General features: G+C 41.2%; 1 protein-coding gene across 3 annotated transcripts in view; it reads left to right on the plus strand.

The window, feature by feature from the left end:
• The window catches only part of FAM114A1 (family with sequence similarity 114 member A1), a 62,869-nt gene extending 47,123 nt beyond the window's left edge, over positions 1-15,746 (plus strand). For all 3 annotated transcript variants that reach the window (XM_067735733.1, XM_067735734.1, XM_067735731.1), the window contains 6 exons: positions 57-148; positions 2,414-2,575; positions 3,420-3,559; positions 6,111-6,183; positions 10,361-10,414; positions 11,632-15,746. In XM_067735733.1, coding sequence (XP_067591834.1) covers positions 57-148; positions 2,414-2,575; positions 3,420-3,559; positions 6,111-6,183; positions 10,361-10,414; positions 11,632-11,733 — 623 coding nt within the window. In that variant the 3' untranslated portion in view covers positions 11,734-15,746. The remainder of the gene's footprint in view (positions 1-56; positions 149-2,413; positions 2,576-3,419; positions 3,560-6,110; positions 6,184-10,360; positions 10,415-11,631) is intronic.
• The last annotated feature ends 3,382 nt before the right edge of the window (positions 15,747-19,128 follow it).

Consider the following 19,128-nt stretch of genomic DNA (forward strand, 5'->3'; position numbering starts at 1 on the left):
TTCTGAAGGATGAAAAATAAATCATGCTTCTTACTTCTGTCATTTTCTATTTCCAGGGATAGAAGAAGAGGGAGAAGAATTTGCTAGCATGCTTACAGAGCTTCTCTTTGAATTGCATGTTGCGGCCACTCCTGACAAACTCAATAAGGTCAGCACCATATGAATCTCAGTTTTTGCTTGTTGGTTTCTTTTTGTTTTTTTTTAAAGGTCTCGGTTGTAAAATCCAGAAATCCACCTGAAATAGAAAAACCCCAAGTCCCAATGGCACATAGCAGGAGGGGAGTCCCAGGTCAGTAATTAAGATTCGAGGAGGCAACATCATGAAATGTGGCTGCGGAGAACCTGCTAGGCTGTGTCGCGAGACCTGCATTTTAGTTGCAGTTTCACTGGCAATTACCTTGTGACCTTGAACAAGTCATTTCTCCTTAAAATAGGGTCTTAGATCAGATCAGTGGTTACCCTCAGCCTAGAGGAGGAAAGAAGGTGCAGAATCACCAAAGGGCTTTTTCAAATTCCATCTCCCCTCCTCTCGAAAGTGACATGCCACCATTAGGCAGAGAAAGCACATCTGCCAGAGCCAGGCCACTCACACAACCCCTCCCACGGGAAAGCCGGTGCTTCGTCGTGTCTAAGACCATCTGAGCTTTCACTGTCTGGCTTCCTCTGAGGGTAACACTGGATGTTTTGCAAGTTCCTACAAGGTCTTGCGATGGCATTTCTTAATGAGGTCACTGATCATTAATTACTTAAAACTGTCATTTTTCCCATTCTCTCTTTCTTCTCTTTTTTTTTTTTGAATTAATTTAATTTATTTTTTTATACAGCAGGTTCTTATTAGTCCTCCATTTTATACACATCAGTGTATACATGTCAATCCCAGTCTCCCAGTTCATCCCACCACCACCCGCTCTCTTTCTTCTCTTTAGCGATCGGTGGTTGACACAGGTCCTCACTCATCAAGGTGGGTGAGGAAAGGGCAGACTGAGGCAGTGAGGTGGAGAGATGAGCAATTTCTTTATCTCTGGTAGAGGTCACTGATTCTGGCAGGTCAGTGACTTGAACACAGCAGGGAAATTGCCTCGTTCATCTCCACACAGCACCTGCCGCAGCTCAGAGAGTGTGTGTGGTGCCTCCGAGGTCTCACTGGCTTATTTACATAGGTAAACCTTTGTCCCTAAAAGAGGACACACCAAGCATGGTTTGTTAGGTTTTGTCTCCCCTAATCTTCTCCCCATTAACTTGCCATCAACACCATGACACATTAAACTTTGACATGCAAGCTTTCAAATGAGAAGTAAGTTTTGCATAAGCTCAGATGCAACTTAAGCAAACAGCTTAAACTATAATATAAAAGCTGGTAAGTCTGCCCTTTCAAAATTCAGGGAGTAACAGATAGGGAAGGTGGTGTCTGCTTGTTCAAAAACTTTTAAGGCCACAAGTTGCTCAAACTGCACTCATGTGAAGTGAAATTCATCACAGTTCTTCTCTTGTTCCCACCCCCCGACCCCGCCCTGCGAGGTTCTGGCATGGCTGGAGAGGAGCAGAGCCATCCTTCATCTTCCGGTGCGATACATTATTAGGTTCATGAAATATTAAGGGCTTCATGAGACATAGCAGATGAGGAAATTGGCTTTAGCAATGACCCTGGCTAAATTTCATATATATATATATATATATATATATATATATATATGAAATTTTACAGTTGGTCACAAAAAGTGAAAAATATACTATGGCTTTTCCAAAGTGACGGTCATTTTTATTCCTATCTGAGTATCATTTTATTTTTATTTTAAGATTTTATTTATTTATTTTTTGGCCGCATTGGGTCTTCTGTTGCTGTGCACAGGGTTTCTCTAGTTGCGGTGAGTGGGGGCTACTCTTTGTTGCGGTGAGAGGGCTTCTCATTGCGGTGGCTTCTCTTGTTGCAGAACACAGGCTCTAGGCGCGCAGGCTTCAGTAGTTGTGGCACACGGGCTCAGTATTGTGGCTCGCGGGCTCTAGAGCGCAGGCTCAGTAGTTGTGGCGCACGGGCTTAGTTGCTCTGTGGCATGTGGGATCTTCCCGGACCAGGGCTCGAACCCGTGTTCCCTGCATTGGCAGGCGGATTCTTAACCACTGCGCCACCAGGGAAGCCCTGAGTATCATTTTAGAATGCTTTCCAAAAATTCCTCAGGCCCTGCAGTTTTCTCTCCATACATTCTTTCTACTCTGTCCCTTTTTCTTACTGTGTTTTTTTACCAGAAAGCAACAACAAGGTGTTTTTAAGGAAGTTGAGGAATTGCCCCATCACTCTTTAAACGTACAAAGAACCACCCTTGGCGGTTTAGGGTTTGATCCAAGTCATGGGATTGGCTTTTGTGTCTCCATATTTGTACAATAAACGTATTGCTTTGGTTGGGGGCCTTTGCAGGCCATGAAAAAAGCTCATGACTGGGTGGAAGAGGATCAAACTGTGGTGCCAGTAGACGTGGCCGAAGAGTCAGAGGACAAAACAGAGAAGGAAGAAAAGGAAGAGAAACCTGAAAACGCCGAAGAAGACAAGAAGGAAGAAAGGAAAACTAAGACAGTCGAGGTAAACGCATTACAGATCGTCCGCCTAAAGAGCAGTAATATTGTGTTCATTTTATTAGCAGCCTAATTTTAAGTGAGGCAAAACCATTTCATTTTCATTTATACCCTATTCCACACTATAGAAATATGAGTATTAATGTAATAAACACTAAAATTTCTCTATACCAGGACATTTCATGATTTAGCATAGATATTGTAGCTTTCCTCCATAGCGTTACAGTTATAATTTAAAGGAAAAAAGATATTTAAGAACATAGTTGATTTATCTTTAGGGTAAAATTCCATCATATCAAATTTGTAACCATAACATGTCCTTATGCCCCATAACTAATGAGATAATTCAAGCTTTTTCCAAAAAAGAATTTCATTACCACAGTTTTTATTCTGTAGTTTAATAAATTTATATGTGCATAATTTATAATCTGCCTATGTTCACAAATGAGTTTGTAATAACTTCATTTTACGTTGAATTTTAATTTTAGAGAAAGAAAATTTCAAATTAGATCGCTCTAAAGAAAAATGTCCACTGAGGTCTGTTCAATTCAGCCACCCTTCCACACGCTTTCATGTCTGTTGTGTGCCCAGCACTGCTCTGAGAACTGGGGACCCAGCTGTGAAGAAGGCTTGTTATGTCCCTGGGACCTGGTGACACTTCTGTTTTATGGTAGTATTTCCACTTAGAAAAGTCTTAGGTACACCCATTAATCTTTGGGTAAATTTTTTCAGGTCATATTTGTTTTGGGGGATTTTTTCCAGGAATTATGTAATTGTTTTAATGTCACAGGAGTTTTTTAGAAAGCATCTTCTCCATGAATAATTTTCTGACTTGTACTTTTTGCTTTCAGGAAGCATACATGCAGTCCATCGAAAGCCTGGCAGAAGTAACAGCTCGCTGTATTGAGCAGCTTCATAAAGTAGCAGAATTAATTCTTCATGGACAAGAAGAGGAAAAACCAGCTCACGACCAAGCAAAAGTTCTGATAAAGTAAATGTTACTTTTAATTCTTATTTTTCCAATTTTATGTATACGTGCCATTCAAATGCACACACACACACACACACACGCATACACCCTCAGCTACTAAAGATTCAGATTTTATGTCAACTAATTCCATTGTTCTGTGGTCATCTTAAGAATTAAGAACTCTCTTAAGAAATGAGCCAAGTTAGCGAGAACAGTAATAATTAGCTAGACATTCCAGGAATTATTTATGAAGAGATTTAAGGGAAGACACCCTACATCATTCAGCGCTAAGTGTTTCTTTTAATAGATCAGAATCTTGAAAGTACAGACCTTTGAATATAATTACATTTTCAACATGCCACACAGATAAAAGACACCTTAATGGACCTTCTCAACTAGTTTCACAGAAATATGCAAACACACCCCCACTGTTCCGAGGGACTTACACAAGCTCTGCATGTTCTGAATTCTGGCAGTGATGGTCACTAACGTAAGCCAGTTCACGGTGGATTGCTTTTGCATGCATATTTGCTATCATATGTTTATTCTTCAGTAAGCTACTATTATTAGTTTAGTGAAATAAAAACGTGTATATATATATAATGTTATACACATGAAAATAGCTGGTATGGAGCGTTCATTAAAATAATTGATTATGGAGCTGAAGAATAAGCCATTAACTTTTACACATATGACTGTAAGCTATGGTATAGAAAATCAGCACAGGTCCAAACGCCCTCTCATTATTATATAGACACAGGAGCCCAAATAAGAGCCTCCTAAAAATATATGGGTACACACGCACAGACACACACACACACACACACACACATCTCAACACATTCACTCACTTGCTAGCTAACTAGTCTTCACTTATTACTACATTTGGCATTGTAGGTTGGGGAGCAAATTTTTGGTGGAAGGACCTTCCAAAAAGTCATTATTAGTGTCTCTGATGGCATTTTTCCTCACTTGTACAGATTTGTGATCTAGTGTAGATTTTCCTATCTAAACATGTGAAAATCCAAGATATTATAAGCACTGCACAATCCTGCCCTTAAAATGCCTGCAAAGAATATGTACTTGTCTAGACGTAAAGAAGGAAGAGGAAAGGGCGACATAGGAAAAGTTTCAAGTATTGAGGAAAACATCTGAGTACTGTTTTATATTTGCATGCTGATTGGAAAGAGGAGGGCTGAAGTCAGAAGTTTCTGAGTATGGAAAGCAGAACCTTACCTTTAGCTCCTGTCTGATTCTCAGCCCCTGATTGTCCCAACCTTACCAAGCTGCTCCAAGCAAAATGTAATAAGGCCTCATATATGTCTGTACAGTAAGTGCCTTTCCACCCACCTGCCCAAGAACATAGGCAGAACTGCTCTTTGCTATCTCTTGGCCTTACTCCTGACCCTTCCTGCAGATAAGTTTTGGATGGTTGGGTGGATGGATGAGTAGTTGGATGGATAGATGAGTGGAAGGAGGGATAGATGGATATAGCTCAACAAACCTGAATACATAGCTTAGACAGAACCCCTATTTATCAGAACGAAACTTGCCTCTACTGACTTCACTAGATCTTTTAACATGTAAGATTCTTAACTTGGAGTTATTGTTTTGCTAATAGCATTTTAATCACTTCATAAAAGTCTTACATACTTATTGTTTAAAAAAATCAGGCAAAATGCACCATTGTTAGGTAGATTGTTTTCAGCTTTTGTCATCATCTATAATGTTATGACAAACATTGCTTTGTTAAATATTTGTATCTATCTTGCATTATTTTCTTGGGGTAAAGTCCTAGGCGTGATGGCTGGAATAAACATTGGGGTAAAGTTTTGATGTATTTGATGTAAGTCTTAAAAAACATATTCTACAGGATCTTTATTTTGAGGCATCTCATAAAAACATAATCAAGGGCTTCCCTGGTGGCGCAGTGGTTGAGAGTCTGCCTGCCAGTGCAGGGGACACGGGTTCATGCCCCAGTCCGGGAAGATCCCACATGCCGCGGAGCGGCTGGGCCCGTGAGCCATGGCCGCTGAGCCTGCGCATCCAGAGCCTGTGCTCCGCAATGGGAGCGGCCACAACAGTGAGAGGCCCGCGTACCGAAAAAAAAAAAAAAAACCCATAATCAAGATATGAAGAGACATCTGAGTTTGAATTTCTTCATCTATAAAATGGGAATAATAATGGACCCTAATAAGGTCATTATGCAGATTAAATGTGATTATGCATATAAAAGTATTTAACATAGTATCTCAGTGAATGTTCATTATTATTTTCAAATGAACAATGCTGGAGAAAAGTCCCTTGGCAAGAGTTTTATACCCCTTGTGGAGCTCAAGCCTGATATTTTCCTGCATATGCCTTTGCTTCGATAAAGAGGTAGGGTGAGAATTAGATTAAACTGTGATTGTGAATCATGGAAGAATACTGAGGAAAATATTTCTACAGAGCATCTTCAAACTTGAGTGCCCTTCTTTTAAAGGGAATACTGTATTAATATCAATAATTGTATTAACAATACAATTATTTTTCTTTATTAAAAATACCCAAATCTCTTTTTTTCTTCTTTCAGATTAACTACTGCAATGTGCAAGGAAGTGGCCTCCTTATCAAAGAAGTTCACAAATTCTTTAACCACTGTTGGGGTAAGATTATGATACTGATTCTTTTTTCACCTTTTTGAGGGGAAGGCCTACAAGGGGCTGTGATATGGAGTGGAGGACATAGTACCTTCTTTGATAGCTCCACAAAGCAGAAGCTCTGCCGGGACATTTGCTAAAATGAGACCTGAGCATCTTCTTTAGCTATAGGCAGCTTAAGGCTCTCATCTGACTGAGTTCTAGCCCTGATGTGACCATATCAGACATACAGGGTATTGGGTGGATTTTCAAACCTCTCTGGGCCTCATTTCCTTTATTTGTTCACTAAGGTTCCTTCTGTTATTTAACATCTGCGATATATAATTCCACAATCTCTAGTAAAATAATTCTGCTTTATTGTTACACTTCAACTTTGACCAAAAGAAAAAAATTTCACCAATCTGTAGAAGTGTTTCTGTTCCCAAGGCAACAATTTTGAAAGGTTCGGCATTCATTTGGAGCTGTGGCTTCTGGTTCTTTTCTTTAGAAATCAGTCATGTTTTGTAACTCAACCTAATGGGATTGGAGAAGACAGTGGCAATTATTCCTTTTCAACCTTTCTTCTTTTCCTTTTAAGGCCCTGGATGCAAAGGCAGATGATTCTTTACAAGAGAAACAGCAAGTTTCACTTCCTGTTTTAGCTAGGGTGTTTGGGTTACAAATGAATTAGTTTCTTAGGACTGCCTTGACAAGTACCACAGACTGGGTGACTTCAACAACAGAAATGTATTGTCTCACCATTCTGGAGGCTAGAAGTCTGAAAGTAGGGTATTGGCAGGGCCATGCTTCTTCTGAAGCCACTAGGGAAGGACCCTTCTCTGCCTCTTCCAGCTTCCCAGGCATTCTTTAGCTTGCAGCAGTGTAACCCCCATTTCTTTCTCTATCTTCACATCATCCTCCCTCTGTGTGTGTCTATGCCCACATTTCCCTCTTCTTATAAGGACAGTGGTCATATTGGATTAAGGTATGACCAGTACAACCTCATCTTATCTAATTGAATCTGCAACACCCTATCTCCAAATAAGGTCACAGTCTGATATACTGGAGGTTAGGACTTCAACATATCTCTTCCTAGCACAAAGTAACAGAAACAAGCACTAAATAATTTAGACAGAAAGGGGAGCTTATTAAAGGTAGTGGAGGTATATGAGCAGCCGTGGGGGACCCATCACCAGAGCTCATGTACCTTCTCTCTGAAGTGTTGTTATTAATGTGACTCAACTACAGCAGTTCCTGGTTCTCTTCATTCAAATTCCAGGATCCTGGGTGAGAAGGTTTGAAAGGCTCAGATATGCATCTTGGTGTCTCCAGTAGTGATGAGGACAGGGTCGTATCATGTAGACCTACTTTGCTGCTGGGGTACACCTCTTCGCACCCCCACCCCAGGCAAAGAGCAGGTCTCAAAAAAAGCAAAAATGATTGTGGACTGGGCTGTCCGATTTGTGTGCCTCTCAGACTTCTGTAAGTGGCTTAGTTGATAAAGGATGAGTTACATACCAACTATTCATTCTGCTGTCAAAGCATATGGTTTGCTTCTCCTATTTTGTAAAAGACCAGCTTTTATATTTGTCTAATTTCAGGCCTTCAGCAATAGAGCTTCACTGTAAACAGGCAGAGTGAAGGGGGAGGGTAGAAGCTCATTGATAGGATAGGCTTGATAAAATACATTTATGTGATTGGCATCATCTAAGTTAACTGATGCCCATGGACTTTGGTGTAACTGCTAGATTTACAGAGAGGTGTGAGCTCTTAATCAGGATGGAATGACCTTGGCGACTCAGCTTCCCAAGGCTCTACTGTACCCTCTTCTCGCTCTTTCCAGCTTACTACCTGAGAAACTGAGTCTCAGAAGGGTGAACGATTCACCCAGTTGACTCAACTCCCAGTTGGCTGCCCATCAGACACAGCAGATAGATAGCTAACTGTTTGGTTCTCTACGGTTGCCTAGTGATGAGGATGTATATGTCTGTGTCTATGTGTGTTATATGTTTTATATGATTCATGTTAAACATTAATTAATTTATGTTAGTGGGTGATATTCATGGTATTGCTTTCTATTCCGTTTAATGTATTGTATTCCAGCACAGTGCTTCTCAAACCTTAATGTGCAAGCAAATAACCTAGAGAGCTTATTAAATGCAGATTTTGATTCAGTGGGTCTAGGATGAGGACTGAGATTCTGCATTTCTAACAAACTCCCAAGTGGTAACAGTGCTCCTAATTCATATCCTACATTTTGAGTAGCAAAGCTCTAGCAGGTAAGTGTGTACTTGAATAAATACACACACATAAAATACACACACACAGGGCTTTCCTGGTGGCACAGTGGTTGAGAGTCCGCCTGCCGATGCAGGGGACACAGGTTCCTGCCCCGGTCCAGGAAGATCCCACATGCCGCGGAGCGGCTGGGCCCGTGAGCCATGGCCGCTGAGCCTGCGCGTCCGGAGCCTGTGCTCCACAGCGGGAGAGGCCACAACAGTGAGAGGCCCGCGTACCGCAAAAGAAAGAAAAAAGAAAAAAAATACACACACACACACTTGTGTCCAAATGTTTGTATGAACACAATCAGGAACACACAGATTATCGTTTGGAGAAAGAAAAAGCCAAATCTAAATGGAGTTTACTGAAATACCATCTCACGACAACAGTACCTCTCATCTTGTGCTGTGATGAATCATTCACATCGTCATTGTTTGTATTCTCTAAAAGAGCCATTATTCATAACTTGAAGTTAATGAGTATATATTGCTCTCCAGACTCTATTTAAATTGCTTGCACATCTCATTGATTCTGAAAACCGATGCCATTTTATTGCCCTCATTTTGATTATATTTTAGAGGTTTATTGATAATCAAATAAACATGAAAGCAAACCATAATGGATTTTCTGGTTACTTACTAAAATGACTGGGTTTTTAAAGAGTTTTTCCCAAGACTCCATTCTGGTTTCCCCAGTAGGACATTACTTAACCCTCGGTAGAGTAATGTCAGTGAAAGTGGGCTGCTCTGGGAAGAAATAGTTCATTTATATACTTTTGTTTGTCATAAAGTCTTTCAAGTACAGTGAGGGAAAGCAGCCTATTAAGACTGCCCTCTTCTTTCTAGTCCCTGTAATTATTTATTGTCTAAGAGTGGATTGAACATTTTAGATAGAGAAGACTGGACATAATAATAACGGCGACATGAACACTGACTCCCACTTTTTGAACACCTACTTAATATCAGGTTCTGTATTCTGCGTTTTCCATGTTTTGCAAACTGGGATATGCTGACCTGTTTGCAAGTTATATTTAAGAGTGTTTTAACTTTACTGCCAACCTTGAAGACACACCCTATAATCAAGTACCCGTGTTTGCATTTAAAAGAAAAAAGACTACAGACCAGGTCTGGAACTAGGGTAGGCAAGTAAAAGTACATAACATGTCTACCAAATTTAAGGGGACTCCCCCCCCCACAAAAAGAGACAAAGAAACAACCTCAGTCATCTAGATAAATATTTTAATGCAGTATTTTAAAAATCAAAATTAACACCAAAAAATCATGATGAACAAAATATCAAAATTTTAAATAAAGACTGAATCCGACCCTGTACAACTCAGCCTCACTCACCTCCCCCTAATCCCAGACCTGCTACGAGCTTTAAGTAGTTTAAAAGGTCTGAGTGTAAATTTCTAGCTACATGACCTTAAGCAAGTTACTCAACCTTCCTGATTACTATTTTCTCATCTTTATTTTTTTTAATTTTTTTATTAAGATTTTTTTTGATGTGGACCATTTTTAAAGTCTTTATTGAATTTGTTACAATATTGCTTCTGTTTTATGTTTTGGTTCCTTGGCAGCAAGGCATGTGGGATCTTAGCTCCCCAACTCCCCAACTAGGGATTGAACACGTACCCCCTGCACTGGCAGGCGAAGTCTTAACCACTGGACCGCCAGGGACGTCCCCTATTTTCTCATCTTTAAATCGGGGTTATCATGGTACCTACCTACCTCCTAAGATTTCTGTCAAAATTAAATGATCGTGTAGGGGAAGCACCAAATATGAAGCCTTGTCTGTAGTAAGCATTCCACTTCTCCCCTTCTTCTCTAAGAGATTCCTCAACAAAGCCAGCATCTGCATTTTCTGGGACAAGCCTTGGAGTATGAGCACCTAATCTGTCAATTTCATCCTTTTGATTCCACAGAGCAACAAGAAGGCTGAGGTCCTTAACCCCATGATCAATAGTGTACTGTTAGAGGTAAGTGGCCTCCTGGAGCGAAAGTGCTTCTGAATCAAAGCAAATGTTAGAGCTACATTTTGTGTGTGTGTGTGTATTTCTCCCAGGCAGCAAGTGTTATTGCAATTCTAAATTTTATCGTCTGCAGTCTTTTCTGAGTACATTTGTGTAGTTAAACCAGCTGTAAACCCTCGGGTGAAGCAGCAATACCTCATTTTCAAGAATTCTGATTATAAAGAGAAACGCTAAGCTCGCATGTTATTTCTGTTGCTGTTTCCCCCGACAGAAGCACATTTCTGCTGCCAAGTTTGACACCAGATTTAACACTGTGATAACTGGCTGCAATGAGGTATTCTTGCTCAGTGGTGATTTTCATAAAAATGGGCACTTCCCTCCATTTACATAACCTTGAGTTTAGCTAGGTCTAAGCTCCAGACTGGCAAAAATGACAAGTAGAATGTTTATCATCTGCCCGTTCAGTGACCAGAGGCAAGACCCTCTGTGACCGCTCACTCCGTGGCCTGCCCACCCACCAGGACATTGTAACATGGACATGCAGCTGCCCCGTACAGCTGTGGCTTTGCCAGAAGTAACGATGTAAGATCGAAGAAGAGAAGCCCAGGAGGCCTCATTCTTGACTTAGAGGCACTGTGTTCCACCTGTAATTAGTGGGGAAAACCTTCTATTAGGGACCATCTCTAAGGAACTGGCACATCTGTAGCCCCAGGGCACCCCACTGAAGCCACAAGGTGTTGACAAGTTGAGTTTGAACATGGGCAATGCATATACAGTAGTTTCTTGCTGTCTGAAGTACCTGTCAAATGCAAAATTTGGAAATTACAAAAGTCAGGGAGGGCTACCTATGTATTTATAGCAATGCGTTTAGGAATTGGGTGTTATCGTTAAGGGAAACTACCAAGGTACAAGAATAACAATGTGGTGACAACAAATGTTATCGTTTAAGACAAAGCCACAGAGGGGGATGGAGTTGACAAGAAGAGACAAGGAACCATAGAGGCAGGTTCTGGAGGACGCAGCTAAGAGGAAACCCAGGCAGTCAGAGACAGAATAGAAACATCCAAAGAAATGTGTTTACATCTTTTTTAAGCACCAACATTAAAAGAAAAATATTCTAAAATAGTGTGGGGTATGAGGAGAAGGAACATTATCAAATGGGAGGAATTGTCAAGCTGGAACTCTGACAATAACCCTCCAACCACAATTTTCTCCCTTCATAGGGCTGCAATAGCACCACATACATACAGGATGCCTTCCAGCTGCTGCTGCCTGTCCTGCAGGTTTCACACATCCAGACGAGTCATTCCAAAGCACAGCCATGACCTGGCCAGACTCCATCTAGTTAAAGGAAACAGCAGGCTCTGTTGCTCTGACATATACCATTTCATGGAATGTTTTCGACGCATCTGACCACAGATGCCTGTTTGGAGACACTACAAGCAATTTTGCACAGACAGATTGAGAATGCAAGTTCAAAGACAGTATCATTTCTCTTAATGTATACGGTTGTTTTTACAAGTAATTATGTTTCCTTTATGTTAATTTAAATTTACATGGCTTTGTATTGATAATTTCCTTTATCTGGAGTTCACTCAAAATATTCATTTCTATTTTCCTGGTCAAGCATGTTATATTTGGAAATTCATGGACAGACCCTAGACTTTATATTTCCACTTTTAAATTTCCCGTTCTTCTAGTATGACTTAAAATCAATTTTTATCCTAAACTTAGTTTTGTTATATTAATGCCACTGTCAGAGATAACACTACTCATAGATATTACCTATTATGGTGAAAGAGAAACGTAAGTATCTGTTTATAGTCATGTACTCTCAGAACAAGCATTTATTGAGTTCCTACTGTGCGCTCACAATAGAGGAACATGATCTCACCCCAGTAGAGACAGATATTCTGAGAGGGGATTTATAATAATTCTTAAAATGCTTTAAAATACTAATAGCTTTTTTAAACCTTAAAAAATTTGAAGAACAAGGTAAATTAGTGTTTTTTAAAATGTTCTACCCTTCAACTGATTGTACTTTTTTATCCCAAGCTTTACATATGGGATGAAAATACATATGAAAAAGGATACTAAAGAATATTTTGTTTAAAATTGAATTCTTATGACTATAAGTACATAATAGCACAATCATAAAGCTTGTAAGTATTCAGATAGAAAATTAAGGGAATTACAACAGAGTAGACCCCTAGGACTGCATTTCTAAATCTACTACAGTTGAGTCAAGCTGTTCCACGAATACACAGATCACACTCGCCAATGGCAAATGTAATGATTGCTTCTAAAGACAGAAAATGCTGATGTGTGGATGACTAATTGGTCACAATCCAGGAAGCTGCACAGAAGACCCTGCGGCCAGGAGAGGCCTTGTCAATGGGCATTTCTCCCCCCGAACCCCATATAGTCACTCTGGGTAGGGGTCTGTACAATGTTCCTATCTGGGAGCCCCGCTGACATCCCTCCAGGTACTGTCACAAGGTGTCTTGCACAGTGGCTCTCTCCAGGCCAGATGAAGCCTATACTTTTGCCAGGGTGAAAAAATCCCTCGTTCACTTTTGGTTTTATTCCCCTGATAGAGTTCCATACAGGCAAAGTAGGTATATTTTTGTATCATCCTACTTCTCAGCATTTTATTTTCCAATATCCTGCATTTCATTTGTGTATCTCCTGAAACAACAAAATGGAAAATATAAGAATTTATAATCTGGAAAAAAAATTCTCTGAGGAATCAATTAAAGCTGGGTTTTCCTACTTGCTTTTTTTTTTTTTGGCTGCTTTGGGTCTTTGTTGCTGTGCGTGGGCTTCCTCTAGTTGTGGCGAGCGGGGGCTACTCTTCATTGTGGTTCACAGGCTTCTCATTGCAGTGGCTTCTCTTGTTGCGGAGCATGGGCTCTAGGCACGCAGGCTTCAGTAGTTGTGGCACATGGGCTTGGTAGTTGTGGCTCGCGGGCCCTAGAGTATGCGGGCTTCGGTCATTGTGGCACACGGACTTAGTCGCTCTGCGGCATGTGGGATCTTCCCAGACCAGGGATCAAATCCGTGTCCCCTGCATTGCCAGGCAGATTCTTAACCACTGAGCCACCAGGGAAGTCCCCCTACTTGCTTTTTGATTGCCTGAAATGTTTCTGCTATTCAGTCTAGAGAACAGTTAACTCATGAAAGTGTTCCATTTGCCTCATCATAAATTTTAGACGTTTTGTGTATAGAGCAGAAGAAAGGGTTTAGATTTACAATTTCTTCACATCAGATGTTTTAGCATCAGATGGATTTATAGACGATAACTGGAAATGTAAAAGAAACCAATAGTTTCAAAGGGGCTAGATTCCCAAAATTAGACTTTAAGCCTAACTGCACCCATTTAGTGCATAGCAAAAATTTTAATCATAAAATGAAATAGAAATCTGCGAAAGAACAAGAGAGATAATTATTTGTTTAAAAGTGGTTGACATTATTTACATTGCATTTATATATCTTTTAATGATAGAATGTCAAGGGTTGCCAAATGGAAACGTAGGCCGAGAGATGATTCCTGGGGCCTAGCTCCATGGTCTGTGAATTATATTATTTAAGAGAGAATCGTCACTTAAAATGTATCCACTCTCCAGGATTGCTCTCTTTCAATACTGTTTTTCACCATCACTTTTATTTTTTTTATTTTTTTATTTTTGGCTGCGTTGAGTCTTCATTGCTGTGCGCGGGCTTTCTCTGGTTGCGGTGAGCGGGGACCACTCTTCGTTGCGGTGCGTGGGCTTCTCATTGCAACGGCCTCTTTTGCTGTGGAGCACAGGCTCCAGGCGTGTGGGCTTCAGTAGTTGTGGCACACTGGCTCAGCAGCTGTGGCCCATGAGCTCTAGAGCACAGGCTCAGTAGTTGTGGTGCACAGGCTTAGTGGCTCCGCGGCATGTGGGATCCTCCCGGGCCAGGGCTCGAACCCGTGTCCCCTGCATTGGCAGGCGGAGTCTTAACCACTGCGCCACCAGGGAAGCCCCCACCATCACTTTTAAATAACTGCTTCTTTGCTTTGCTTTAAAAGCTAGCAAAGCACAGGATCCAGATCTGGGCACATGTCAATCCGTTACTGAATGAATGATTTAGCAGGCTTACTTTGTAGGTTTTGTATTCCTTCAATAATCCTTTACATAAATTGGGTTCATTTTACTCTATGCAATTACCCTGAACATGCATGCCAGTTTTTTATTTTTTCCTTACATCAGGTGCAAAAGATGTTCTAGTCTAAATAATGAATGTAGTCCTGTGCCTGTGCCTTATTAAATAAAAAGCATATTTCAAATTCAAAGCAAAATGCATCCAAGAAAAATTGCTTTGGGGTATTGATACATACAGCTCTGAAGGGCAAAATCCCAAATCCTAAAGCAAAGGCCTAAGCGTAAATATTCTATCCCACCGAGGACAGAAGCCTCTCTTTCCTCTGGGTCTCACACTGGGCTGTACATCAAGCCTGTGGTTAAATGAGCAGTGTGGCTCACTGGGGCAGTGCCAGGAATGAGCTGCTTCAGCTGCACCCACAAAGGAACCATGGACCTCAGCTGCAGAACTCAAAGGCGAAGAAGCACCAGCCTTGGGAAGGCAAAGGAAAGTGCGAATTACATGGTAGAAGTCCCAACCGAGAAATGAGAGTGTCTCCAGTGCTTTGTAGAAGTCAGCTGCCCCTAGGGGCTTGCATGTCTGGGAAATTACCTTCTGCACAGGCCAGCCAGGCTGCACTTAAGCTAGAAACAAAAGCAGGCAGATTCCAGTCACAGCCATCTCAGAGGTCCAGGATATAACATCTTATGAAGTAATTCAGCAAAAATGTGAAATAAGCATATTTCTCTTTTTTCCTAAAAAAAAAAATGTATGTATGTATGCTGAACAGATGGGGTGGATCATAACACATGACTTCAATCCGTATTTAATTTTATAAAAGCAGTTATTCTTCAAGGTCAAGGTAAATTTTGTAATGTAAAAATTACCCTTTGGTCTTCCTCTTAAGTGTGCCCTACGTTCTGATATTCAGATCCAGGCTTCAACTTGGCTTCTTAAATTATTGTGTTTGTAAAGGCACATCAGAAGAGATCATAATGAAAATTCAGTTCAGAACTGCAATTCTGCCTTGATTTTGTAGTTGATTAGAATTCAAAAATCTAATCTAGGAGTGGATTCAGACCAGCCATTCTTCACATTAAAGAAAGTTAACCATTTGTTGTATTTTTCTAGGTATCTCATAACTTATTCAGGTTTGTGTTCATTTTCTGTATATTTACCTATAAATAGATGCTCCACTACAATATCTGCTATTAAACAAATCTAAATTCTTTGTGTGTGTGTGCACGCTTAGATCCTGAAAATAATCTGAGTTATTCTATCGTTTGGGCATTTTACCTTTAGCAATGATTAACTTATTACAACCCAACAGTAAGAAATCAGTGGTGTTTCTGTTATTTCTAGTGTCTCCTGTCATTGTAGACTGGGAATAGAAGCTGATTATGGAGGGTAAGAATTTTGTGTTGGGGCCTTCCCTGGTGGCGCAGTGGTTGAGAGTCCGCCTGCCGATGCAGGGGACACGGGTTCGTGCCCCGGTCCGGGAAGATCCCACATGCCGCGGAGCGGCTGGGCCCGTGAGCCATGGCCGCTGAGCCTGCGTGTCCGGAGCCTGTGCTCCGCAACAGGAGAGGCCACGGCAGTGAGAGGCCCGCGTACCGCAAAAAAAAAAAGAATTTTGTGTTGGAATTGAAGCTACATTTACCTTTGTCTGAACCAGAGAATATTTTTCTCTGCATGAGCTGTCAGCCAAAAAGCAAAAGGCTTATGTCTGCCTTTGGTCACTGCTGACTCACTTGACAGGCCTGTCTCTTCTATTAGTCTCAAAGGAATTACGTACTGCAAAAGACTAATATGTACATTTCATATATGCCTTCCCTGAGAACAGAAGTTTAGGGTAATTCAGAAATGGTCTGTCTCCTTGCCCTGGGTTTCACCACTAGGTTTCTAGAGCTGCATTTGGAGGAAACAGCAAGCATAGAAGCCAAGACCAGATGGATGAAACCTTGGCAAAAAAGCAAAGCTAATTCTCTGCCTCGAGTCCCTGCCATCTTTATCCTTTTTCTCTCTCAGGACTTTTTTGACAGTCGTTAAGTGCCTCTCTTCCAGGATCAGCTTTTCACATCCTGCCTCTCTTTTTCATGTCTCCTCTTCTATCCTTTCTCTTTCTCTACATTTATACTCTCCTTTCCCCATTTACCTCACCAGAAAACAATCCAGCCAAAAGATTTCTATAATGATCATCATATGTATTTACTGTTTGCTGGGCACTGTGCTGAGTGTTTTATATGCATTATCCCATTTAATCTCCATAAGTACCCTATTGGGTAGATATGATTACAATTTCCAGTGTCTAAATGAGAACATTTAGACCCAAGGAATTATGGAACTCATCCAATCTTACACAACTAGTAAAACAGAGCCAGGATTCAAATCCATGTCAGCAGTTCGTCCTGACCAGCTAACATTATAAACTATTATGTAGAACTTCCCAACAAAAGAGAAAAGTAACACGTTATTTTAGAGACATCTGAACACTTACGTGTTTAGTTCTCTTTACGCCGTGAGGTGGATTTGTAGCTGAAAGATTTGGTCGTCAGCTTGGGTTGTTTCCACACAACTGAGGACACACTGGGGCCAAAGAGACACAGAATGAAGCCAGGCGAGGTTATGGAGCCCCTGGATGGTTCTCACCGCAGGCCTCTTCACCGCTTCACAGACATTTACATCAAGCAGCTTCCTGGTCAAATTCAGCACAGCAGCCTGTCTCACAGGTGCCTTTGTCCTAAAATGGCTCTACTTCCCCCTCCCCCTCCCCCTTCACTGGTGCCAAGGAAGCCCATTTTCATATCACCACCCTTCCTGAAAATCCTTAACCCTCTACTATTTGCCTGAAGCTTGGGCTTGTTTTATGCTTCCCTTGCCTAGAAGATTACTGACTTTAGGCAGCCTCTCTGCTGAATCTTCAGTACCAGGTGCTGTGAGATACAGATAAGTGTTTTAAGGATGCACTCAATAATACCTGCTTGTCCCTGAACTTGCTGCTGTTCCCTGTTAAGCCCAAGAAATTATGGTGGTGGTGGTGATAGAGATGATGGTGATGGTGATGGTGATGATGAACTTATTCACAAGTACTTACTATGTCCCAGACACTATCTCCATGATCTCAATTTAATTCCCAATGTCAACCTTATGAGATAGCGACTATTATCATACTCATTTTACAGATGAAAAGCGAAACACAGAGAGATTAAATAATCTGCCTGAGGTTATCCAACTGATACTCGCAAGAGATAGGACTTATATCCAGGCAGTGTATAAAATGCTAGTCAGAGCCCACAGACAAGCAGATACCTGGTCATAAAAAGGAAAAGTTGCTCATTTTCCCTTAGGTTGAGTTCTTTTCTTCCAGCTAATACCTGGGCTCTCCTCTCTCTACCCTGTGGCCTCAGGCAGAGACAAATTGCTCCACAAATCTCCCTGTTAGAAGGCTAACCACATTTTTCCTGCTCATGCTTCTGATCCCAAGAGAAAGTGGGTAGCCTGTGTATACCATTCTCCCTCATGTTATAAATCTCATGCTGAGTGGTCCATTTCTCACTGAAAACTGTGATTGCCTCTTAACACTTCTGCAAGAAAGCTCTAGTCTACTCTCTTTGGGGAAAAATCCGATGCTAGGAAATGTGATAAAGGATGAGAAACCAATGATGCACTGCAGGGCAAAAAGACTGGTCATTTCTGTCAGAAAGAATTATTTGGTCCTAGAGGGCGTCTTAGTCAGGGATACATAGGATAATTTTCTTCCAGACAGCTTCACACATCCCTCCCTCACTTCTTTTAGGTCTTTATTCAAAAGCACACCTTCTTGGTGAGGTACCTCCAGGTCAAATTGCAACCCTCCCAATATTCCCTTTCCCTGCTTTGTTTTTTTCTCCTTAGGATATATCACTATCTACCATCCTTTACATCTTACTTGTCTATTATTTATCTCTTGCACTGGGATGTAATTTCCATAAGACAGGGATTTTTTTGTCTGTTAACATATTCCCTGCATGCATACCAGTGTTTGGCTCATAGTAGGGGCTCAGTAATGATTTGTTGAATGAACAAATACATCAAAGTCTTAAGGGTGCAATCTGTAAACACTGAATAAGAGAATGGGAACAGCCATATTATGGAGTAATTAATGATGGAGAATATCTGATCGAGTTAATGTTAACTATAGAAGTCCTTGTGTCCATTTTAATGGTATTTGGTGTTGTAACGTAAATGGGCATGATTTGAGGGCTTAGAAGTACATAAACGGGCTTCCCTGGTGGCGCAGTGGTTGGGGGTCCGCCTGCGGATGCGGGGGCCACGGGTTCGCGCCCCCGTCCAGGAGGATCCCGCGTGCCACGGAGCGGCTGGGCTCGTGGGCCGTGGCCGCTGGGCCTGCGCGTCCGGAGCCTGTGCTCTGCGGTGGAAGAGGCCACGGCAGTGAGAGGCCCGCGTACCGCAAAAAAAAAAAAAAAAAAGAAGTACATAAACATTTTTTTCCATTAAAGTGAATGGAATTTACATTTTTTACTTAGAAGAATTCACTCTGTAAGGGATTTTTCAAGACTCTTCATCAGGCCAGGGTAGACTATAGTGAGAAATTAGAACCACCTTAATAAGTA

Source organism: Pseudorca crassidens, chromosome 4, assembly GCF_039906515.1.
Source record: "Pseudorca crassidens isolate mPseCra1 chromosome 4, mPseCra1.hap1, whole genome shotgun sequence".
Taxonomy (NCBI): Eukaryota; Metazoa; Chordata; class Mammalia; order Artiodactyla; family Delphinidae; genus Pseudorca; species Pseudorca crassidens.